The sequence below is a fragment of the Limanda limanda genome, chromosome 5, assembly GCF_963576545.1.
Source record: "Limanda limanda chromosome 5, fLimLim1.1, whole genome shotgun sequence".
Classification (NCBI taxonomy): Eukaryota; Metazoa; Chordata; class Actinopteri; order Pleuronectiformes; family Pleuronectidae; genus Limanda; species Limanda limanda.
In genome coordinates, this window is record NC_083640.1 from 6,772,471 (window position 1) to 6,798,170 (window position 25,700).

The 25,700-nt window shown below is 39.7% G+C and overlaps 1 protein-coding gene across 1 annotated transcript in view; it reads right to left on the minus strand.

Annotated features, from left to right (window-relative positions):
* Nucleotides 1-4,382: 4,382 nt before the first annotated feature.
* LOC133002360 (leucine-rich repeat transmembrane neuronal protein 4) overlaps nt 4,383-25,700 on the minus strand; it is a 41,637-nt gene continuing 20,319 nt past the window's right edge. The window contains exon 3 of the mRNA XM_061072156.1: nt 4,383-4,592. Within this exon, the coding sequence (XP_060928139.1) occupies nt 4,383-4,592 (210 nt within the window). The remainder of the gene's footprint in view (nt 4,593-25,700) is intronic.

The window sequence follows — 25,700 nt, forward strand, 5'->3', positions numbered from 1 at the left end:
TAGCTTTTGTTGAAGTCCTTAGCTGAGGGATTCTTTCCAAACTACACTGAGAATGTTTTAATAATTTATTAACATCCTAAACAAGAACAATTCTTAATAGTTAAAGTTGATTGTATATTTCATGATTGTAAATCTGATAAAGATTTGAAATAGTTTGAAGACATTTATAACAAAATGTATGTAAGCGTTTAAAGGTTTATTTTTCTTGCAAAACGTAAAACGACAAAGCGAACCCCCCCCCGCCCCCCGGCTTTTTCCTTCATAGGGCTTTTATGAGTTTTGTAAATGTGGAGAGCTCTCTGGATGAATCCCACAGACAGAAGATCACTGGATGAAATCAATGGAACAGAATGAGGGATGACAGGATTTTAAGCCCACATAATATAAAGTGTTACATTGTCTGGCTCACTTTGACAGCTCCAAGGAGCGAGAAAATAGCTTGTATCTGCTTTCCAAGAAAGTGCCAGCAGATTGTCAGAGGGACCACTATGTCGTCCAAATAGAGAAAATGTCAAGTGAATAACAAACCAAAAAACATCTCCTGCCATTACAGTGACACTTTTCAATTCTCAAAATTAAGCTTGTTATGGGATATAATGTCAGTCATCCTTTGTCTGGAGCTTTTTGTTCCAGCACTGTACCGGCTCAGACACAGTTCTTTACAAAAGGATTTTCCAGAGTGACCTCTGACATATATGTGAATACTCAAAATTGTTGCAGGCTTGTGTTTTTCCAGGCTATTTCATTTCATTCTGTATTAGCGGCTTTTGTAATCACAAGGTTTCAGAGGACGGCATTTGTTGATTTAAAAAAGTCTCTCCCCATCCCAAAATAATTTTGTGACGTAGAAAAACGTCAAACAGCAGTGCCCCGGTTCAGGCAATATCCTGAATGACAATATTTTGTACATCTCTTGTGTTTCTATGACTCTCACAGTTGATTTAGGATGTGCTGCGGGTGATAATTACTTTCCTAGTTTGTGAGTAATTTTGTTGACAGAACTGCTTCAGAAGTGGTAATTGATCCCAGTCATTGGCCTGCTGGTGTAAATGCCTGTGAAGCCATAGGTCTATTCTGTTGCACGTCCTGCTCGTCCCTGTCCTGATTCTCTCACTCTTTTGAACACGTGAGGAGAGTGCCATGCATGCATTCTATCAGTGTCGTTAGACTGATTCCTCTGTGTGGCGACAGCGCAGTTAATCCTCCAGCAGCATGAATCTGTCATGTGTCAGAACGTGCAGGTGTCATAAGCTGATATATTTTCTGCACTTCCTTTTTTTTTTACCTTTTACAGAGGAACACCAGGCGGAGCATTTACGAAATGTCTGTTGTTGAAGATTCATTGAAAATATGACATACAATTATGCACACAGTCAAAGCTTCACTCATTTGTAATTATGATGTCGGACACAATCAGCTTTGAAATATTCAGATTACACTTTATGCATGATTGACAGAGCTTTGACAATGACCTTGACATGTAGCAGAATATTGTACATCCCTCAACATGTTATGTCTCCCTAAGGAAATAAAAGTAAATTAATTCTCTATAAAATTCAAAAAAGCAAGTATGTAATAAATATATAAATTTGAAAGATATTGATTCTGTTTTGTCACTTGTTCATCAGCATTTTGTCTGATGACCAAAGAAACATTGTGAAAAAACATTCAGCACCATGTAATTGACCGCTGGCTAAACTTTACAGTGATAATTGGGCAGATTTAATTGCCAGTGTTCTTGGTAATGTTTCAATCAATAGGTCCTTGATTTAAACAGTAGAACACAAAATACGCCTCTCATGTCGTTACAGTGAATATTGATTTTTCCCTGTTGAAGTTATGTTGTTAGTGACATTTAAATGTTATTGCAAATTTAATTGTGTACACAGCCGGTAAAAAAATTCTGCTAAAACACTGAAGCCGAAGCTTGTTGTCTCAGGCTAAACTTGAGAATCCTCACCAGCAAATAATCAATGCAAATGTGGATATCAAGAAATTGAGTAGTTCTTATAGTGTATCAAGTTAGCCCTTGTCTTGGGTATATTAGGTATTTTTTATAACAAATCAAACATAACAGTTTTGGCTATGCAAAGCAAAACATAAGTTATATTTATGCTTTATTGATTGTATTTTTGAACTCAGAAGAGAACGGTGCTGAAAATTATGATTTCTCTGGTAAAGGATTTGGTAGCTGTAGCTGTATGATGTCCCCAAATCCAACAGCACAACAGCTGTTGAAAAATACAGAGAGGACAGAGCTACTAACGTTACCTCACTATGTCAGAATCCAAGACTGGCTTCCATGCGGTGGGTAAATAGCATACACTGTAAAAAAAAGATGGACGACATGACAGCTTACAAAAGTAAAGCCAAAATACAACTGCAGTATAGGCCCTAAACCTTGCCTCCATATTAGTGGCTGGGACATGGACCAAACTAAATAATCAAATACATTTTTCTGAAAGATGGTTTTGGTCATTTCAGGTGTAGGTCTTATAAGACTGATGCTTGTTCAAATGCTCATATTTCTGGCACATGTTTTTATTTTGTTATTTGATGCTGTTGGGGTTAAACATCATGACTGACAGATAAGACTTACTCTTGATTCGTCAAGCGAGTTTAGCAACGTGAACGCGTAGACTCTGAATATTGGGAGAAAGTAGACTCCATCTTAGTTAACTAATAAAAAGCTCCTTGGTCTCTGAAGTATGATCGGTACCTGTCTAGCTAATAAGATATTTAGCCAGGCATGCTAACATTTGCATTTTATTTTAGATACAGCAGATAAAAAACAGTTGAAGACGGTTAGGGTTAATGTTGGGGACATTTTCGCTCCTGTGTTTCAGGTTTTTTTTAAACTAAATGGAACTTTTCTGACTTGTCTCACTCTAATATGGTGCATTACAGCTCCATGTACAATGTTTCAACATGTGCGTTTAAACCTTGAAAGATCTGCTATGACTGGACTACTGCTGTTCAGGAGAAGGGTTTAGCTAGCGGTCAATTCTCTGCTGACAAATGTTCCAATTTGATCTTTTAACTTTTAATGACACACTGTGCTGTGCATGTGTGAAGAACATGGAGTCGCTGTCTGTTGATATCCAAAACCTTAATTGGGTACCGTGTTGAACACAGGCTGCTTCCCTGGTATAAAAGCCCATGAGTTGAATACACTGTTTTACATCAGCTAACAGTCACAGACGGTCACAGGAGGAGGAAAAAAGCAAGTGAAAGATAGCATCAGGGTCTTGATCACTCAGACATCATTATTATACAGTCTTGCCTTCAGTGCTGTGCTCTTCAGTCGCTCCAGCCACCTACGCACTGTCTAAATACAGCAGACAGTTGTTTGGGCTGATACCACCAATCCTGATGAAAGATACTGTTACTGGTCACTTAACACAGTTTATTTACCAAATATTATCATATAACATCTCGTAAAAAGCTCACATCTGAGTATATGAGTGCCCAGTCAGATAATTGGTTGAATATCACATTTTCAAGAACAAAAACCATTGACTACAAGTGATTAAAATGGTTGATGAAAGTAAATATCTGCACGTCCCCGCGCAGCAAGATCTGTTCTCTGTGTTTATTTTCCGTTTGTTCGTCTCTCAGCTTGATTAAATGAATCATAATGTGATCCACATCACAAATCATTAAAGAAATCAAAAGTCACCATGTAATTTACAATTACTGCCAGCAAGATGTATAGGCTGTACATTGTGTTTGACAATTAGTGTCCACTTTTTTCTGACTCGTTTCTCTCGTCTCGGGTAATTTCATTTGAGTGGCTCATTTCTCAAGTTGAAAAACGCTACAGGGACTTGAGTCAGGGAGGGACCTCTTACTGACAGCGTGATTAGAAAAAGCAGCAGAAAACGTCTTAGCTTGGTTGATCTTTCATTTGTTCTGCTACTTATTTGCTTATCGTGCTGTTTCCCTGCTCTGTTTATAGCATTTTGCATTTGATTACTTTACCTGACGTAGCCAAGAGGTGACCAGATTAGGAGAGGTTGAGGAAATATGTTTAAGGAGATTAAAGAATCATTCAATTATTATCCGCAATACTCCTCAAGAGGCAGAGCAGAGCGTGGAAAGTCATGCTTCTGTTCAGCCTCCTTACTAATTGAGGACATTGCGGGTCAAGCAGGTCATAGGCTCACTAATCAATACCGTTCTACCCTGTTATTTCCAGGGTGGAATATTAAAATTTTAATTTCCCTGGTTCCAGGATGTTCTGCATTGCATGAATTGTCTCTTTTGCGTCTGCACCAGTCCCAGTTCCCTCCCACGCAGACTGGTGTCTCATTTGGGTGGTCCACTGATGTGTGCAGCACACGCACAGTATTTTGGACACAGTGAATCACAGTGTGCTCAGCTCACTGGTGGAGGGAGTGGGTCTGGGGGCAAGGCAGCACAGGCTTGGAGGGGATTAGGCCCGGGTGGTACCCGGCTGGCCCCGGACCTCCAGACGCCTGAGTTGGGGGCTCCATGCCCACGTTGAGCTGCAGCGACAGGTGGGCATGGCAGTAATCCAGAAGCGACGGCTCACACCTGTACAACGTCAGAGCACTCAGCTGCCGTGGAATCTAGACAGAGACAGGATGCAGAAACGGGAAGAAGGGAGAAAAAGAACAGAAGCACACGTAAGCCTCCTGAGTCTGCCAAAAGAGCCTGGGTTTGAACATTTTATCTGCGCTCCGATTATTTGGAATTGGCTTAATTTACTTCATGCAGCCCTGGCATCGCGCTGTCATTAATGCAGCCTTGGCCAGTGATACAGTGCACGCCCTAAGACCTGAAATCTGTGGTGCTTTAACACCCACTTCCAGCTGGAGTAATTTATATGCAAGATGAAAGCCTTAAGCAAGAGTGCACACATATTTTCTGCCCTCTTTTAAATGGAGTCAGGGCTCCATTTAGAAGAGAGTGCTTATTACATTACAAGCACTTTGCTGATTCAAAGACCCCCCTTAGTTTAAGGTGCTACTGTGGTCTGAATTATGTCAATTAAATGGCACAAAGCTGCATCACAGCCTGTGTGATATAGATATTAATATCCTAATGTCTATTAATGCTCTCAAACGATGCACTCATGCAGCTTGAAATGGAGGACGTGACACAATACAGTTTACGGGAACATTCATATACATATGATCAGAACACGGGACACGTGAAGCCCTTGAGACAATGAAAGTCAACTTCTCTCGGCTGTGATACTCACCTTTCTGCATCTGTAATAAGAGTTAGGAGCAGAAAATCTATTGTTAAATAGGTTTTCTTGTATTATTTATATTTGCTTAAAGCTGATTAGAGTCAGAAATGGCTTTTCGATTGTTTTTTCTCTCTATCTGTTAATGTCCAGTTTCACAGAACTGTCACGGCTGAGACACAGCTTTTTAAAGGCTGTATTTTCTTTTTTCCTGTGACTATCAGGGTCTATTTGTTCTCCACTTTAATAGGAAGATTAGTTGAAAACACTCTATTGTCTAATTAAACAGATGAACTTTGCACAGTACTTCAGCAGAGTTAATAATGAATTCATGAGCAACAATGCTCTGAATGCGAAATGAGATAAGTGTGTGTGGGATCTGGGAGTTCTCTTTACAAAGTATCAAGGGGAAAGGCTACATCGAGGACTTGTTTTGTCCAATTATCACAATAGAAACAAACATGTAAGTGGTAAAGTCAATATAAATTTAGTTGGTCGGCTGGTTGAGACAATAGCCCTCGGTCTCCATCTCTCCTATGTGCACTCACAGCTCTAAACTGCAAGTTTATTCCACTAGAAATACGAAGGTGCCACAAAATAAACTGAACCGCAGTTACTGAGATATAAAATTCTTTCTTTCTTTTGCCCATTGCTGCGAAGCTCTGGGGACAGATCTGTAAATAGATAAATAAATACATTTTTAGAAAAGGTAAACTGCTATTATTATATATAGGTTTTCTCACTTTAAAGAGTATGAATAGTCCAGAAGGCATAAAAAGACTTCTCATGACCTCTTACACCCTTACAAGTCTTTCTTTGGTACTTAAAATAGCATTTTGTGATTATTGAAGGGTTGTTTTTCAAAATCGTCAAAAGCACGTTTAATACGTTTACAGCTGCAATGCAAAGTTTGAGAGAGACTGTTTTGTTTGTTGTGTCAGGTTGAATCTGTTGTGCCTTAAACATGAAAAGTGCCTCCTTGTTTTCTGTCGTAATGTGCATTCTGCGTCAAGTAATGTCAAGGCTTGTCTCTGTTTGAAACTGCTCCTTTCCATAAGCAAATACACTTGATGTATGATTAAGCACAACATCCAGGTCCAAGTCACTTGTGTAGGAGGTCCAGTTTGATGCAACGTGTGCGGTATTGCCACAGCTCGGCCTGAGTGCTGTAATATTGCCACATTTCCATCCAATAAGTGGATACTTGGAAATCTAATTTTCAAAAAAGCATGCATGGAAATCTTTTGGTTCATTTGATATAGATTTGTATGCTGGCATCAAAAAGCATACATAAACATACACACAAATATATGCAGTATTACTTGCCTGCAGCAAATTAAGTGTTGAACTCGATTTGAAAAAAAAAACGCAGTACATCACGGCCTTTTTTTTTATTGCCTCCTCCTCAAACACTTTAGTCAGTTGAAGCCTTTTCCTGCGTTTTGCTTGAACTATCACCTACTGTAGCTTACATAAAATGCACTCTCAGCCCCCAGTTCACTAAGTTACACTCACATTTCATCCACATGGAGCCTCTCACCATGAATTAAACTATCATTTCTATTTCATGGGCTATTTTTTTCACTTACAGTGGAGAGGGTGGTATATCAGCAACTTTAAAAATGTTGTGCAGTAGAATTGAAACAGATGACTTGCTCAAGATCACACGCCACAAATGCTGCTCTGTTAATTATATGAATTCATTGGGTGTGAGGAGTTCGACAGAGTTGTTCGATTCAGCACTCGTGACTTAAAGTGGCATTCAGTGAAACAGCAGCTGCTGGAAGCTGGGGCTCCACACATCACAGTATGAACTGAACTATCGACCTTTCCTGATCGTCCTCTGCTCTGCTGTATATCTTGGCACGCTCACATATACAATTATTCTGCTGTTCTCTGAGACCACAATATCTGGAAAGTCATCATGGTGGCAATTATTTTATCTTTGTTCTGAAGGTCATGAGGTGAACAGTAGAGCATTTATGTTACATAACGATGTAACATTTGCATTGCATTGATCACAGCAGCCAGTCTTGATGCATTACCAGAAAAAATTGACCTGTGATTTCCCACAGATCCTTGCTTATTTTTTTTGTACTGGACCCTTTGCATTTCACTCTGTGCTTAAAGACTGTACGGCTGTTCACTGCTGAGGACTAGAAGTGTAATGGAAGTATGATTTAATAAATAAACAAATAAACGTCATTGTTTCCTCTAGGATTTTATGCAGCAGCCGGGGCTCTGCGGCCAGCACAGTCAACAAGAGTCTCTACTCCTCTGCTGTTTTCTTATCACTCACACACTCTGCAACATGATTTTTAAAACACTGTTTTGCGTCATAATCTGCAGCAAGAATTTCTCTCCTGTCTGCAGGCGTGTGTTTGTCCGTCTCGGTCGACTCAAACAAAAAATTATCACATTTATTCAGTAATTAATGAATGATGTCGGATCATGAATCCAGATCGTTCCGGTCACTTTAACCCTGATGTCCCCGCTGTGTGGTTCACGTCTCATCTCGTGTTGTATGTAGCAGGTGATCTGCTCTTGAAATGTGGGACTTTTTTCATATGTGTTTAAATACATGTCTCATAAACAAACACAAAGTAAAGGTCAAGGACTTGTACGTGTCGTAATCCACCTCTGATTAGTGTTTCACTTTGAAAAACTGACCGAAGAAGCCGTGAATCGCTCGTTAGCCTCTAGCTGTCGTCTGTGCTTCAGCAGTTTATGTCTCTACAGCTGAAAACTCCGGAAATGTGCTGTAAGACCACGGCAGGGTGGACCCCGGCAGGCAGGACAGTTACTGACAGACAGGTTCACCAGCCAATCATTTCATTTTAGGACTGGTCGTGCTTATTACAGTCCTGCCAGGGCCACAGACACCAGCTTTTTTTCAGAAAATTGAATGTATTGATGGCTATCAGGACGTGAAGAGGATTTCAGCAGAGGAGATAAAAAAATGTTTCAGAAACAAATAACCAACCCAACCTTGAAACTATAATACGATGGCATTCTGTATGTATTTATGAATAAACAAATTTCAATGAAAACAAAATAGTTATGAATTAATGAACTGCTTTAATACTTTTATTGACTCGTGGACCTTCACTGACCAACATGACCACTGCTGGAGCCACAATCAGTTAGGGTCCTAAAGCAGCCCTGGTACGGCTGAATATTATCAATGAATGTGGCAGCTTTAAGCCTTTATAATTACAGATGAGTCTGGTGTAGTGATTATAAAAACACTTTTAAATTCCTTCAACATCTTAATATCTTTAAGTCAGACAACCGACTATTAAACATCTCCTCCTCCAGTGTTTTTGTGCCAGATATTAAACAGCTTTTCTCTCTCATTGTCAGTCACTGCAGATAAAAACGTCCACTAATTATTAGGATGAGTAAAAACTTGTCTCTTAACAAGTGTGATGAAGTATCCAGTTGAGAGTAATTATATTCAGATAAATAAAAAAAAATGTGATAGTGTAAATCACAAATCAACACAACTATTTCCTGTTTCTGATGAGCAAAATAAAACATTTAAATATCTGCATTTCTAAAGCAGTTAACCCAAAACGAATCCGTTCTGTGTCTTGGCATAGACTAAAAGAAAAGAATAAAAGCCTTTTTGGCCAACCCGAGCAGAGTGAGCATTCAGGTTTAATCAGGAATATTGAGGAGATGCTGGCTGTTGTGGTTGGAGCTCTTAGAGAGGTGAGTCATTGGCTAGCGTAGCTTGGACGGCCGCCAGCAGAGCTGCTAAGGGCTGAACGCTGCATTCAGTTGGATTTCGCCTGAGGCATGATGACCATCTTTCCTTAACTTTGATGGCTCAGGAAGTCCTTTCCAATCGAGCTGTGCAACACCCAACCGGATAAATGTGAGATGAATTAAAATCTCTTGATTACAATGGCTCTCTGAGAATAGCCTTGTTTCCTCCTGACAAGTGTAAGTCATTATTCAGTGAGTCACTGGCCACCGGCCAAAGTAATAAAGCAAGCATCTGGCATCGGCCCGATCTTGTCCTCGCTTTATGTTAACTGTTTAAACTATAGCTCAACGTATTTACCCTGAGGTAGAGAGAATAAAAAAACTGGGGACACTAAACCACTCCTCCTCCACCTTATTTATTTTTACGTTGTAGAAAGCATTTACACCTGAGGTGAGATCCCATTTAAATTTGATCATATGCTTCCCTTGTTGTTGCATCTCCCTCTGAGCTAAAGTCAACCATCACTGAAAATCGGTTGCGTTTAAAATGATAAGAAATTATCTCAGTTGGTCTGTAGTTTGTCACCTGTTATTTTATCTCATATCAGTTTTGATCTTTATAGGCTGCTAATACAAAAAAAAATGAAGTGGCTAAAACTGTGATAAAGAATAGTATAAATTGCAAAAACATAAAACGCAGGGGGAATCAGCAAAGGATACAATTTGGAGAAAATCTATTGCAGCGGGCTGGATATAGAGACAGAAATTGGCCTGTAGTGGTTGTGTGGGCGTCATACACTTCTCGTCTGCCCTCAGCAAAACATAAGCACTGAAATCCCCGCCCCTAAGGCTATATCACAAATTATGCCCGACCACTTCTAGTGAGCATTTCAGCTCAACCCGGCTCAGCACACAACAAGTCATTTGGTGATTTCACAGAATTTCTGAAACCTGTCTAGTTATTCACCACCAATGTGTAAAAACATGAGACATTTTGGGAATACATTTCTCTGTTTCCACAAAAGAAAATTAATACTCATTTTGTGTCCAATAATATAGACTGAAATAAGCTTCAAATTTTTCCGATTTGAGACTAGGGGGAAATTAACAACTCGGAAAGTCTGGAAACATTTTAGTAGACAAGTTGCTGTGCTGCTTATGTCATCGCTTTTAAACAATTAACATAATTGTACAATCAGCTCTTAATAGTAGCTTTTGGTGCTAATTTATCAAATATGACACTTTTGAAACTTGTAAAGTGCATGTACATCTCTCACTAGCACCTAACATCACTTTTTAGCTTATACAGACGTTTTTATGATAGACAGGCATACAGTACATGTTGAATTATTCATATGCCTGAAATATGCCTCTTTGCTATAGTGCAAATGGATGGAGGTGTCAATGTGTTGTTTAAACACATAAATACAAAATACTGTGTTAACAGCGTCAATGTTTTTCCACATTCTGACCTCACAGCACATGAGAACATGAGACGTCAGCACAACGACATAGAACCTTAAGCATGTCAAAATACATTTAGAGTATAAATGAGACCGTTAAGTAGATTTATTGCTTCATGTGCCAATAATAGAAACCTTCAAAAAAAATATCTATTGAAATTTTATAATGAAAGGGCCAGTTCTTCAACAAAGCACTCGCCTGGCCCACTCTAATGCACTTTGCTGCAGATGTAGAGGAAGACAATAATAGAAACTCATGTGACACAGCACAAAGCAATTAATGCTAATTCCTGAGCCAAACATTTGCATATGTGCCCCCCCACTTTGCACTGCTCTGAATGTAGGTCAAGCTGCAGCTAAATGATTCCCAATTAGGTGATAGGCAGCTGCACCATGCCAACATGCCTGAGACTGGCACGGGAGGCCCGAGCTCTCATTGGCATATTAACAACATCCTCGGCCCGAGCTGTGCTGCTGCTCCCTGTCAGCAGGATAATTCACTCAGTGGTCAACGCTGCGGCGGGGGAGCCCAGACAAGCCTCTATTATCAACACTGTCTATTAAGCTACACACACACCATGGAGGCTGAACGGCAACGGCCACACATAAGACCCCCTTCCCTGGTAGTTGATTAGCATGAAAAAACTAGCATGGATTAATTAAATTATGTAGAAGATATTGTGGCTACAGCACAAATTAAGATTTGAGTATTGTACATATTCATTAATACTAATGCTTTGAATGTGCGTGAAAACCTAGGAAGGATTTTTGCACAATAAAAGATAATAATTAATAAACCATACAACAAATATTACAGAGAGCAGTGAGGTTTAAGAAGTAATCAGCAGAGAGAAAAAAGGTCGGCATAAAAAATATATCTGAAAGGCAACTTAAAGTCTTTCATTGTAATATGGTCTATGTTGGAATTCCAAAAAGATCATCTTTGGCTGACTTTAATATTCACCATGTAATTACATTTCTATTTGAAAAGCATTTTGCATTCGTCAAAATAGCCATAATCCTTCAGATGTGAGGATTTATCGTCCCCTAATGCTGCTCATCCCATTTTCTGCTCATCAATGTTGGCAACGCCTACCTAGATTTACAGTTATTTACTGGATGGACAATTTACAAGGGAGCCTCTCCTGATATATGTTGATTTAAGTAACCTGAGTATAGAAGCCAAGTAATACAGATGCATTGATTAATCCATATTCAGCGAACAGGAGGCATACGGTGAAAAGATGTGTTTGTGCTGCAGTGTTTTGTTCATTATCGCCCCACAAAGTCCTGAGTACACCCACACACCCACAGACACACACTTACACACACACACACACACACACACACACACACTATTTGCTGATGCTGCTTGTCAAAACAACCATTAAATGGCTCATTCCTGAAAAAAATTAAAATATGTCACTTCTGAGGTCACAGTTGTTTACTTGGGCGGGTGATGGTATCACAGAGTGGTGTAATGCTCTTTCATTTTTATTCATGGCTTCATTGGTGATTTACGTAACAAACATTGCACTTCTTTTACTCTGTGACTTGCATCGCGGTAGGACTAAATATAGCTGTCCTTGATGCAAACCCACTAATCTTTTTAACAAGAACAATAAATCTACAGTATAGGCTTTTTTTTTCATTCAGAGGAGGAACAAAGGTAATCCAATTTGACAGTAGGACAGATGTTGTGCTAACATGCCCACAGTGTACAACATGCAACATGGAATATAAACTGTGAGGGGTTTTTGTTCGTATAGTACAACTGCCAGAAGCTTATGTTGGTATTATTTTTTTTGAAATATAGTTTCATGAACAGATGAAATCTGATTTACAGACGAAAATGGAATAATTTTTTACTATGGCCTTGAACTGGCCAAGAAATCACTTTTGATCAGTTCTTCTCTTCTAAAGCGAGAATCCAAATCCAGTCACTCAGTTGATATAGCATGTAAGCCATACCACAAGTTGTTTTCAGACTCATACACTTATACACCCAAGTGCAGGTATGATATGAATAATCAAAAAGAAGTAGAAATTGATGTTTGAATGACAAATGAAATGATCTCTTATTTTAATGACAGTGAAATGAAGCATGTCACAATCCACCTTTGTCGTGGATGGATAAAAAAACTATCCTGAGCATTATTCAACATCAACTCTTATCACAGTAGATGTGACATTTTGCTTGTTTTTCCTGCATTATCCTAAAGTTTAAGTCCATTTAGTCTGACCCAAAGTTTTGGTATGCTCCTGCAGACACAGCGTTAAGCAACAAGGGTCTGATAGTGGGGCTTTTCAGCTGATCTGAAAGAATAGCCTCTGCTGTTTTCTTGTTGAATAGGACTCTGATAAAGTCTCTTTCCCTAACTAGACCAGTTGAATAGTCTTCAAAGTAATTTAAGAAACTTCAAAAACACCATCTAACAGAAGCTTCCTGGAGTATTTAAATATTACAAATTAGGTACATTTAGTAAGGTATTGAACCACAAACTGTGACTTGTTTCAGCTAAAGATCCAAATACCCGCCTATAAGCAACTAGACTGGTAAACTGTTATTTGGCACATATTTCTACATATATTTTTCCAGGTTCATATGGTCTCAGTTAGGGATGGGTATCGTTTTGTTTTTTTCCGATACCGTTTCTTAACCGCTACTTTTAAAACGATACCGGTGCCTAAACATTGTCTGAACCGATACTTTAAAAAAAAAAAGAAAAAAAAGTGCACAAAACGACGCTTGACGACATTTAAGAAAGGCTTTTTTTATGGCCAAAAATATGAACTGTTTAAAGTAGATTATAAATATAAATAAATACAAAACAGTTTTTAACTTAAAACTATGAATAATATATGAACTGTTAACAAAGGTTTACACTATACTTAAAAATAAATACAAAACACACACACTCTGACTCGTGACTGTGACTTCGGTGGCTGAGCCAATTGAAGACTGAGGGTCGCTTTTCCATCATTCGGAGACCCCCGCGGCTGGAGATATCACATTTAAGAAGCCAAAAACAGGCCCCGTGACCGTGACGTTTGACCACCAAAATATAATATGTTGATCAGTGAGTCCAAGGGAATATTCAAATTTGATACGAATATTCGTATCAAATTTGAAGACATTCCCTCAAGGTTTTCTTGAGATAAGATGTTCACAAAAATGGGACAAACAACCTGAAAACATAACGCCCACTGACTGTTGCAGACGCAGAGGCAGAGGCATAAAATTAAGATCTGAAAAGAGACTTGGTGAACAGCTGGAAAATCCTAAAAGACAAACAGAGCCAGTTTTAATTGCTTTATAAGGGTGAACCAGCCGACCTACCTACCTACCTACGTACGTACCTAAAAGATCAGTCTTCAGTTTCTTCTGTTTCAAAATTCTACCAAAGGCATCCATGTATATTTGTCATTGATTTTTCATGAGCTAAAATCAACACATTCCTTTCTGGTGCGAATAGTGGGAGGTCTGTACTAGTGACAATGTGGGGAAGAAACTTAGGACACATCAGTTACCAGGGCTGTTACTGTTGATTAATGCAACACAGGGAAACCTTCCTTGTGTTTACACTCAGTGGACAGGTCTGTTCCATTTGGACATTTCTTGACCATCATTGGTTTTGCAGGAAGAATTTCATCTGACACAGAGGCAGCAGAAACAAGCAGAGGGCAAATCCCTGAGAGCACCATTTGAGAAATTGAGAAACAGATTTTCCAAGAGGAAGGACAACCTTTTCCAGACCTGTCTCCATCCAGCATTACACTCGATGGGTGGCGGACTGGTCATGACCGTCATTGGTTGCATGTTCTTCTTGGAAATCCTCTTTTCCATTTCTCAAATGGCCCTGTCAAGGATATTTTGCAGGGATGTTTCAAAGACTGACAGGGCGTGATGGTGGGATCATCTGTCTGATCCAGAGCTGAGAGCACAACAATGTATTTTAGATGTCTGTAGACAGATGGACAGGGCACCATTTTATCATAGAAACGTTCAGAGTCTTACCAAAAGTATCTTGACCTCCATAATAGCATTTCTTTGCGCCAAAAATATACTATTTATTGTCAGAATGACAATTACGGACATCACATTTTAATTAGCAGAAATTACATTTAAAAATCTACAATTTTATTGTGGTCAGTTTAACATTTAATTGCTCCACTGGATATGCAATTCATTTGTAAATATATCAACAATTGCTTTGTTTCTTTATTATTATAAATTAAAACATTTTAAACCAGTCATAAAATAAATTGTGAATATCTATAATGACGTTTTTTGTTCTGCTCACAACATATAATGTGATATTCAAAATCACATTGTGGATATCTGGGATGGTTTTTCATGATGAATGGAAGAAGTTTAGTATGTGTATTGCAGAAGAATGAAATTGAAATCCCAATAGACATGAATGAAAAAGAGTTATGTCATTTGTCGTGGGAAGAATGGCATTATGGAAATCTCAAATGTTCCTTTTGTCAAGGAAGAAGTGAATTACAGATATCCACTACGAGTATTAAATGTAGAGACAGTGTCTCATTCTTTTTAAGCATTTTTGCATGAAAATTTAATTTAATCTTTAATAACTATTCTGACTCCTGGATATATAAATTATAACAACAGATAGAGTGTGGTTTGATTACATGTTAAGCCAACTGAACTAATGTATGTAACAAGAGATTATGCACATCAGTGATCAGACCAAACAGCCAATCAAAGGTCAGCACGAGGCGTGATTGATAAGTTGGTAGTCTGAAGTAGAAGGAGATGAGTTATAGATCTCTGGTTACATGCTGCATGTGCACTTCAACTCTATGAGTGATTCTGCAGAAAGTTTAAAGTTAATAACTTTTAGTGGTATTTCTATTTTTTCAGGTAATTGAAAATTTCAAGTCAGCGCTGTCTGAGAAAATGTTCATCGGCATTCGTGCAGTCAAGCGCTACTTTGCTCTCAAGGGCTTCTCACCTGAGGAGGTCCATGAGGACATGGCAACGCTAGAGGAGGGCGCACCTTCGGCAGAGGGAGCCTGGAAGAGACCTCCATCATACAAGTTCAGTCATTTTATGGAGGTCAAAGATGCTGACTCATACAAAGAAGGGATTCATAAGTCCCACAGCTAAATAAATAATGATTAAAAAATGTGCTAGGTTTTCTATGGACTCTTTCTATCTCAGGTCATGAACTTATCAATCTCCCCCCTCTATTCCAAGTGACCAGTGGAAACATCAGTCACTGTCCCCCCCTCCAAAGTCTCAATAGCCAACTTGTCAAGTGAGTGTTTAGCAGTCGTTAGCGTGTAGGGACGATCGAGTTTGCGCTCATCACGGGCCTTTGTTCGCAGGACTGCTGTTTTGCACACTGTGCAGAAATGCTCCCTTGTGATTTCACTTTTACATTGCGTCCTGTGTGCTGGTATCATGTGCATATGCCTGTTTTTTATGCGTGGGGGTTTGGAGACTAATTAAATGATGTAAACACTATGCAGAGGATGATTTTGCTTCAGAGCTCAGTGTTTGAGAAGAGGGGGCGACTTCGGTGGCTGCGGGCTGACCACCCATTAGAATACAGAATTTTAAGGACGGGCAGTAATGCTATATCTGTCCTATTTTTTCACTAAATGAGCAACTTGTTCAACAGAATATCATATTTTGAAACGCAAATGCAGGAGCAATATTTTTCACATTGCAAGTCGTACAGAAATAGTGCAGAGATAAAGTAGCAATTAAATGTGAAGTTTGGCCCACACAGTCTGGAAGGTAGCACCAAATAGAGAAGTGCCATGACTACAGTAGATTTTTGTCAGATTTTGGTGACTGCAGCAGGAGCCAAAAAAAGTGTTACCAGCCAGGATACACTGGATGTACTGAAAAAGCGGACTCCTTGAAGCATGAAAGAACTCAGGTAATACCTTTAATCCTGCCATTCAACCAGAGCTCGGGACGGTTTCAACACAACAACCAGTTTGGCTACTGATGTATAACTGAAGAGTGCAGCTGAGGAATTTTCCATTACTGTTGTCACTGTCCCATTTCTTTTGATAGCATGACCTCTTCTGACAACTCAGGCTTAACTGCACGTTTTGTATTTCAGAGGAGTCGAGAGGTAGTTTATACGCCGTGGTAAACCATCTCATATAAATTTCATAGAGTAGGACCCTGGATGTTGTCGAGCCATTGCTCCATCCACCGCAGAACAGGCTTTTCACTCCTGTCCAGTTTCCATGGTGATAACTCTAAAGAATGGGCTGTATGTCTAACTCTTGACACTGTGGAAGATTGCATGTGTGTCTGTGTGCTCACACGCATCTGTGCATGCCACATGATATTTTAAATGCTCTGTCATTATGTGGATATCTCCTTTAGTTTATACTCAGATATTAAAACTTAAGAACACACACACACACACACACACTCACAATTTTCCTGTTTTAGATTTGATGTCTCTCCTGATGATTGGTTTAAGAACCAACGCATCTACGAGGAAACAACTGTACGATCTACTCACAATATAATCATCACAATGAACTACAGGAGAGCAAATATCAGACTTTGTTAATCCCTGTTCGGTTTCCTTCAGGAGGGGCCTAGAAGACAGCCATCTGTTTAAGTGCTAGAGTCTGAAAAAGCCTCTGAACTTGAACAGACTTGCCCAATATTGATGCTGGTGAATATGTGAGGCGACGTGAGATGAACTGCAGCCAGCTGTTGGCCTCTCGTGATATTTCCACAGAAGAGCGATGTGCACCAGGAGGGCCGGCTTGATATTAAAGAAGGCCAAGGCCCGAGCAAAGCTTCATCTGCCGTGATGAGATGTGAATATTGCAGAAGGCTAATAAACGACTCGCCAGGCCGACGCTGTGATACAATGGATGCTGTGTGAAACCATACGTTAGCTTGTCATTCTTCTCCCTGTCAAAAAAAAGGGGCCGCTGTTGATGACAGCGCGTTGCCCCACTTTTAGTAGTTTCAAACTGTCATCTCCACATAACTGATCTGCAAGATTAATATTCATTCGATGTCATTGGTCCTCTGCTTCCCTGGAAGCCTGGGACATAGAAGGACATGTTGGCCGTGTGGTTACTGCTATTGCATCCCTATGGCGGCGAATAACTGTTTTACCATTATACTGTGAGTGGCACTATCACACCATGGACACTCTAAATAACCTGTCTCCCTCTGCTTGACATGTGAGGTCATGCAATGAGCTAGACACACACACACACACACACACACACACACACACACACACACACACACACACACACACACACACTATGTAGTACAGACATCTTGCATTTTAGAGGTCAGTCTGTTAAAATATTATTTTTTATGCAAAAGCACATAGGAACCACAATTACACTGTAAATAAGGCTGCTGGGTAATGGTTTTATATAGTCAGGCCAGAGTTTAATGTGGAGATTTAATGTAGTAAATTAAATAATAAAGACGGTTATTAACAGAAATTACTCTGATTGTTAATTGGTTGAGAAAAAATGCGTGGCACACACAACAATATTATTATTATCATATTCTATCATTTTAATTGACCGCAGGGCTCAAGGAGCACAAACAGCACTATTAGAGAACGGTTCATATTATTTATCTTGCTGTATAAAGCGGTTGTGCTGCAAAACATGGCAATATAGTGTTAAATCTGAAGATGCCCCTACCCCCTCAACCACAGCATGACCCAACACACAGATTGGAAATCTGTAGCACCAATTATAGGTGAGTTTGTTGAGTGTATACGTGTAAGTTATGCTTGACTAGATTTAGAGCCACAGATTCCCTTAACCAACGGTTTAGGCTCCGTCAGAGCCCTTGTGCAGGTGAACTACTTCTATCTCTACCACTGCACACTTCAGTTACCTGAATACTTTGTGCTGCAGCTCTCTTTGTGCCAAAAGCTTTTCACTTTCCACTCATGGCAAACCCCTGAAAAAGCTTTCACTGTGAAGTAGCTTTGGTCACCATGGATAGCCTCAAAGTGCTTTCCTACTAGTTCCACACATATCATTCAGCACCAAGATGGAGACATCCATGTGTGAGGTGCTTTCTTTCAGGTCATCAGATCAGTCTTAACAGAAATAGAGGTGGAAGCAGCTGCTCGAGCCTTTATCTCATGCATCAGTGTTTTAAGAAGAAACTACAGTGGCTCCTGAGGACAAAGCACAAGAATGTAAGAATGAACAGAAGTGATGAACAGCTTTAGGGTTTTTGAGTTCTGAGACCTTTTACAGTTTCAGAAATATATCTGCAACCACCATCACCACGGGGCCAAGCAAACAGCCATGTTTAGAACAGCTACTGCACTAGTGCAACAAATACCAAAACAAATACAAATAATGTTGGCTTGAAAAAATTGCTCTGATGTCTTCAGATATGTCAGGGCGGGGGTCATCTCAGCTGATCACAGTCCAGATTTGACTGGCCTTTCACAGTGTGGTGCCGTCAACAGGGAGAAGAGTCTTATCTCCACTAAGCCCCATGGTAATTATAGCATTTTGAAATGAATATAATTTTGTCTGAAGGTGAAGCTGAGTGATCATAAATGCAGAACTTTGTTTATTCTTTGAGTTATTCTCATGTGTGCATATATATTACCACATTTAATTCCTGGAATATTGCCGTTGTAGCAAACTCTTGTCCAGTGTGTTTTCCCTTTTGTGTGCTGGTATTTGTTGCATTTTCTGAATTTTTAACCTTTTCCTCTCAAAGTTTTTGTTTCTGCTCTCATATGTGCTTTGTTCTTAGGGGCCAAAAAAACACCCACTTGCACAGGTGTTTCTCCTTATTAGTATTCTATATCCAACGTCAACATCTTATTCTTGTTTTTTCTGTCTTCTGTCTGAGGTGCTATTCTCCTTTTTTTGTCCACTGCTTGTGCTAACTGCCGAGTATTTATTACCAACAAACTGCTGGCAACATAAAATGCATCGTTCCCTGTATGCCAGAAGATGTCTTATGGGAAAGACCTCACAGACAGTGGGTGTTTAAAACTGGACCATAACTGTCTTCCTGCAGTGACAACACTTTGAATCACTGCTGTGCTACAATATGTCAGCCAATAATGTGCAGCAGCACAACATGTTTCTTGCTCTTTTTAAATGAAAGTGTGACAGATTTTTGCTTAAAAGAATAATTGTGCAGCCAAGCATTTGGGAGTTACATTATTTTGTGCATTTCGACAAATTGAGTTTTTTTGCTAGGATGTTACCAACAGGTAAAACCTGTGTGGCTGAAGCTGGGAGTAACTACGTTTTGTTTAAGCCTTCCCCGTCTGCTTCACTCCCCTCCTCTCTCTGCCCCCCCACATTTCTTCCTTCCTCTGTCTAACCAGCACCTCTGCAGCCACATCAGTTTGATGGTCCACTTTATTAAGATGAATGAATCTCATCCGTGGGCCGCCTTCCTTTATTTTGCTGCAGAACATTCCCCGTGTGTTGTGTGGACATTAGATGCTCAGCTGTCACCTTGGGTAGCCTGACAGCGTCTCCCTGGAGGTCACCTTGGGGGATGGAAGTTCACAGTCCCAGTGCAAACGTTCTGTTGCTCTGACAAAACTGCTGCAGCATGACTCAGTTACATCGTCTGTCTGCCTAACACGGTGCAATGTACCCGGCACAATGTATCAGTAATAAATCATGTAAAGAACGAGCGGAGAATGAAGGGAACAGGGGAGTGGAGGTCAGCAACCTCGAGGTTTTCTGAACAACATATATTTAAATTCATTGATATGGTGAAGGATACTGAGGCAGAACTGATGTCGGCGGGGTCTGTCTGTATCCTGCAGTGTTATATGAGATGAGTCTGGGTTTTCTGGGCGAAAGCACAAACCTGCATTTGTGCTTTAATCCTGGCAGGATTGGAGACAGTAAATGTAACTGAACACAAGATCTAATGGTTCAGTTTGATTTCAGTTTGATTATCTGGTGGTGCTCACAATGGGGAATAAACAACAAGCAGATTAAGGGTTGACTATCTACTTTGCTCAGCAATCACATTAATTGAGAAACTTCCGCCACTGCTGTGGTTTGAAATGCTTATTTTTAGGCATGCTGCTGGCGTCAGAGGGGGGGCGGCGGAATAGGTCGGCTGATTTGTCAGTACAACCTTAAGCCTGGAGCTGAGTTAAAGCTGCTTTGATCCAGATTTTTGTATTAAAAGTGGATCAAATGAGGATGTCCAAGTAATGAGGACTACCTCGTAGTGATGACTCCACAGAGAGACGGCGTCCAATATTACACTTCACCTCAGCTCGACAGCTCATTGTAGTGCAAACCTAAGCTGTTTTCAGACATGACCTCCGGAGGAACTCTGTAGAATTGGTTCCAGACTTTCTCCAGAGTTTGCCTTTTACACATAAACAATGTAGCTGGAGATTCTCTGCTCAGATGCTTTCACAGCAACAAAGAAATCTCTGGAGTGTTCACACGAGGGGTGGAGCAGCAGACAGAGGCAGGACACATCTTACTAATTTGCTGCGGAGATCACTTGAGTTTTCTTTACATCATGTTGAGTGTGGAGGCGGCTCCTATCACCACAAACTCTCTTGACATCTTCGTCTGTGTCTTCTTCATGGGTGGCTCTGCTTTTTAACACTGAGATATTTGTTTTGTTTTGTTAATTTTAATTTTTGTGTCTGTTCTGTGTATGAAACGTCATCAACCCCTCCACTTGCTCAGGGTAAATCCTGCGGAGGATCTCCTGCTGTGTTCTCACATCCGGACTTTCTGCCCACTCTACACCTTGGGGCCAGGCAGAGTAAGAGCGCAGGAACCCCGGAGGCTCTAACTCGGACATTTGTTTAGTGGTCAGAACCACAACTCCAAATGAATGTGACTTCATTCCTGTTTGGTGTGTCACATGTTATAGCTAATGGCAACAACTCTATGATGTAATAATGTGTCATCAGTGTGTTTGCAGCTTGCGTTACTGCCCCCAAGTAGCTTTAAAGAAAAATATGAAATTAAATATACGTGTTCAAAGCTCTTACCATGTGTCCTGTTATTTATTGCATATGCAAGGAAGTGATAGTTTCATCTGCGTTTGTTTTGATGTTGTTTTTTTGTCTGTCAGTTTGCAGCATTGGACAAAAACTACACTGGTATGGATTCGGATCAGGAGAAGGATCCAGGAAATAAAATGTTTTTAACACTTTCCCAGATATTTCATGAATCCAAATGAAATGAAAATTTGGGAAGTGACACCTATGAGTGTGTTCAGCTTGAGTGAATTTCAGGAGACTGTTGGGCCTTGGCGGAGGTAAGTGCTCCTCTTAGTGCCTTTATACTTTATAAATCTCATTTATCATCCATTACTTTTTGCTAAAAACCGAATAGTTTTTCTCTTTTCTCTTCATGAAAATCTTACAAGCTTTATAAAGACTAAATATATTGAACTTGCAGGTGTATTCACCCATTTGTTTAATCAGTTCATACCTGCATACAAGATGGGTGTTCAGGTCAAAGTAGTCCAAAACATAGACACTTATATTTATACCTGTAGTTTATATTTCTTAGGACTGTGGTTGAGTCAGGATTTGTTTATTTCTCCTTTATCTAAGAATGATTTAAAGAGGCGGTTTATGGAGGTGTAGGTGAAGACCCCTCTAGTCCTCTACATTTGTTCTGTTTCACTCAGTAATACGTTACCTTTGAAGGGATAAAGATGTTCAAACTTCTTTAAGTTCTTTAAGACTTTAAGTCTGACATTGTGAACTTTTCACGCTGCGTCTCGTCCCTGTTGTGTGAGGATCTGAGAGCTGCGGAATGTTTCCATTTTTCATCCCCTGATTTTCTTTCCTTGTGTGTAATGAGCATTAAAGTCTCACATGGGCCTCTAGTGTGGCTATCGACTTCAAGCTTTTTAATGTGATGAAGACTGGCACAACAGGGCACTTTCATTAGCCAGTGTCTAAATTCTGTGTGCATAGTCTATTAATTAAAGGATTACAATGCCTGTTCCAGTCTGTTGTAGCAAAGATCACGGAGCGCTGAAAAGCATATAACAGGAGAGGGGCTTCATCTAAATAAATACATGTGAAGAATACAAGCAGCTGTTTGTATTGTGCTAATAAATAACAATGAGATGTTCTTTTAAAAAGCAATTAACTCCACCTGCACTGTCCTCCTAACAGCAAAGGCCAACAGGCCTAATAGTTATAAATGATAAAGATCAAGAAGGGGAGAATATATCCTGCTTAGAAATAGCTTGTCTGTTTTTCCTTTGCCAAACTTGGGGCTTCACCCTCTTTTTCTTTCTCTCTTTAGCTGCTGTCACACACAGCTGACATTAGTATTCTGATAAAGCCTCCTTCAAGCAGTGTTCGGTGCCAGCCACTTAATTTGTCATTTATTGCTCCATGACAACTGAAGTAATTGAACCTCTTGCCCATGGATGAGATCTGCCAGCCTTGTGGCCCTTTTCTCTAATTCTGGGAGAGATGGATCTATAGGACCTTGGTACAAATAAGGGCACAGATCTCATTTTATGGGGCATTGAGATGGTTAGTATGTAGCCAGGCCATGAAGGCCTTTGAGGTGTTTATTATATGCCTCAGAACCCCGGCAAAGGCTGGGCTTCAGATAAAAGGAGGAAATTGGAGAGTATAAGCAGCTATGAAAATAAAGGCGCAATAACACAAGACATAAAAAGGGACCTTGGGGTTCTTTTCAACAAAATGTTTTGCCCAAATAAATCATTTTGTAACAGACAATTAGGACTCAGACTAATTATGTAGCTACAGACTGGTTTGATTTAAATGATTATCTCAACATTATCCACCAGGAAATGAAAGTAATTAAGCATCAGATTAAGATACAAAGAATTAAAGATGAATCCCTCATCTGTCGATTATAATTTGTGTACTGCAAAGAGGAGCCCACTGTTTGTTTCTGACCCACACACTGATCTCAGCTAGTGAAGAATATTCACACAACAAAAATAAAAGAGCCGATTGATTTTGATGACCTCCGAACTTTGTTGGAGAGCTAACACAGAGGCAAACTGTGATACTTTAATTATTCTGCCTGACTGTCTGCAAAGGTAATAACTATACTTTGTCCACATGTTCATCCATCTACGCAGCTCACTGTTGACTAAATTTGTGTTGTCATGCACCTTGAGCAATCAAATTAATTCTGAATAGAGATTAACGCTGAAGAAACCAGGCAGAGAAACACTCAAGTTGCATTAGGAAAGGATTGAAATCTAATTCACTAAATTCCTGGAGGTGATTTGAGACACATTCTAGTCAAGTGTTATTCTCTACAAAATCAAGTTCATGTCTTAAAGCAACACAATGACACTTTTCTTTTTCTTTTTTTTTACCTAAACTTAATTGCAGTTTCAAAATGATTTTGATGCTTCACTGGCTTGGAATAGAAAGAATGGAACACAAGTAAGTCGATACCCGTAAAACCTCATTAATGAGCTGAAAGTTACAGGGCTGAAACTGTGGGAGTTATTGTGTTGATTAGTCACCACAGCTGACACGATCTATATCTCACGTAGTCTCCTGGTCCAGTGTTAATGTAAACACATTAAGAAGTTCAGTTTTATTAAAGGTTATCGCTTGAAGAACACGGACAATCATTGAAGTAGAAATGTGGGGCCACATGTTGTGTTAAATTAATGAAACTATTTACACAGTGGTGGGAAAATGATGAAACCCTGTGATGAGCTCCATTCAGAGCAGTGTAACTAAATATAACCATGAAACAATGACAAGTGAATGAGATACATTTCCTCCCAGGGAAAACTCATTACGATAACAACACGTCCTGTAAAACATACTAAGCTTTTTCTCACATTTAGATCGCTACATTTTAGATGAGAGGGTCTCATCTCAGACAAATATATCAAACTAGGCCTTGGAATTTCTTTCTGCAAAGCGATGTTACATTTTCCTGTTTTAGGTTGTAATTTGCTCCCCCCCTCGGGCCAGTCAGCCGTACTTGAAATGCTGAAATGCAATGGTGAGGAGAATAATTTCCCCAAGGTTTGGATCAGTGGAGCTATTAGCACATATATGAGGGAACAAATCATGTACATCGCTTCAGGATGCATCATCAGCGATGATATGCATTCTCCCTTTAAGCTAACGAGTAATCAGGTATCCATCAAGTGCTCGGAGAGCAGATCCATGCAAGGTCAAATAATTCCCCCAGTTAGCCATTACCTGCACAGTCCATGTGTGAAAACTTAGCCTTGAGTTTTGACTTTTTCTTTTTTGGACCAAAGGTTGATTGTGGCGCAAAGGGAAAGGTCGCAGAGTCACCAAAACCAATTGTTATCCCTCTTTTGGGAGTATGTGTGCAGCTGTGAATAAGAAGTGTTGTTTGTTTTTCAGATTTTTTGGAGGCGACATTGAAAAAGAATAATTTTTTGTATATCAGTCAAAAACCTGTGAGTCTGAAAGTAACAGCAGCAAATAGATTTTGCTCTCTAATAAAACCTGCTTATGCTTAGATTTGCTCGGCATGTACTCAAACTGTGACCTTGCACTCAGAAATGTTTTGTTGCTTGGACAGATTTCCTGTGCTCCAATTTCAGCTCTTTCTCCCCAAACCCACACCATAGCTCTTGGATTTCTCCTCTGCTGATTATTCAGTTAGCTTTTGTTCTTTAAGAGTCCCATACGTGTGGTTACTTTTACTTTAACCAGTTACACTCTCGCCCTCCACGGCTTGCATCTATTTCCAGTCACAGTGCTTGAATAAAGAAACGTAAACTTGTTTGTGGAGCAGGAGTCCCGCTGATCCCTGGTCAAGGATTGGCAAATGAAGGACCTTGAGTTATTTACCTAATGGAAACACTGTTGCTAGTAACTATAGAGTCAAGATAAAAGCCACTCATTTCCCCCTGTATTTTACGGGAACAGAACCAACAGCAATAGCAACTAAAATCATGCTGGAACAATTTCATTCATCTTCCCTACACCTGGCTTTCTATTGGTTGGTGAATTTTGACAGACATGGTGAGAAAAAAAATCGAAGCGTCTAACAAAATGTTGTGTAGAGTACGAGGAGAAGAGCTGTGGCTGACGTGCAGGAAATCTAAGCACAAGCAGGATATATTTGAGTGTGAGCGCAGGGTTTTGAGTGAGCGCATTAGAAATTCTGAACATGAACTCAAAAAGACCTGCTCTCAAACTGAAAGACCACGCTTTTGAATAAAGATAGAAAAAAAACAACAACATAGAAACACTGCAGTTTTTCAGTTTGCTAAAATCAAATTCTGGACAATTTTATGTCAATGTGAACCAGGAAAAAACAGAAAGGACTGGGCTATACAC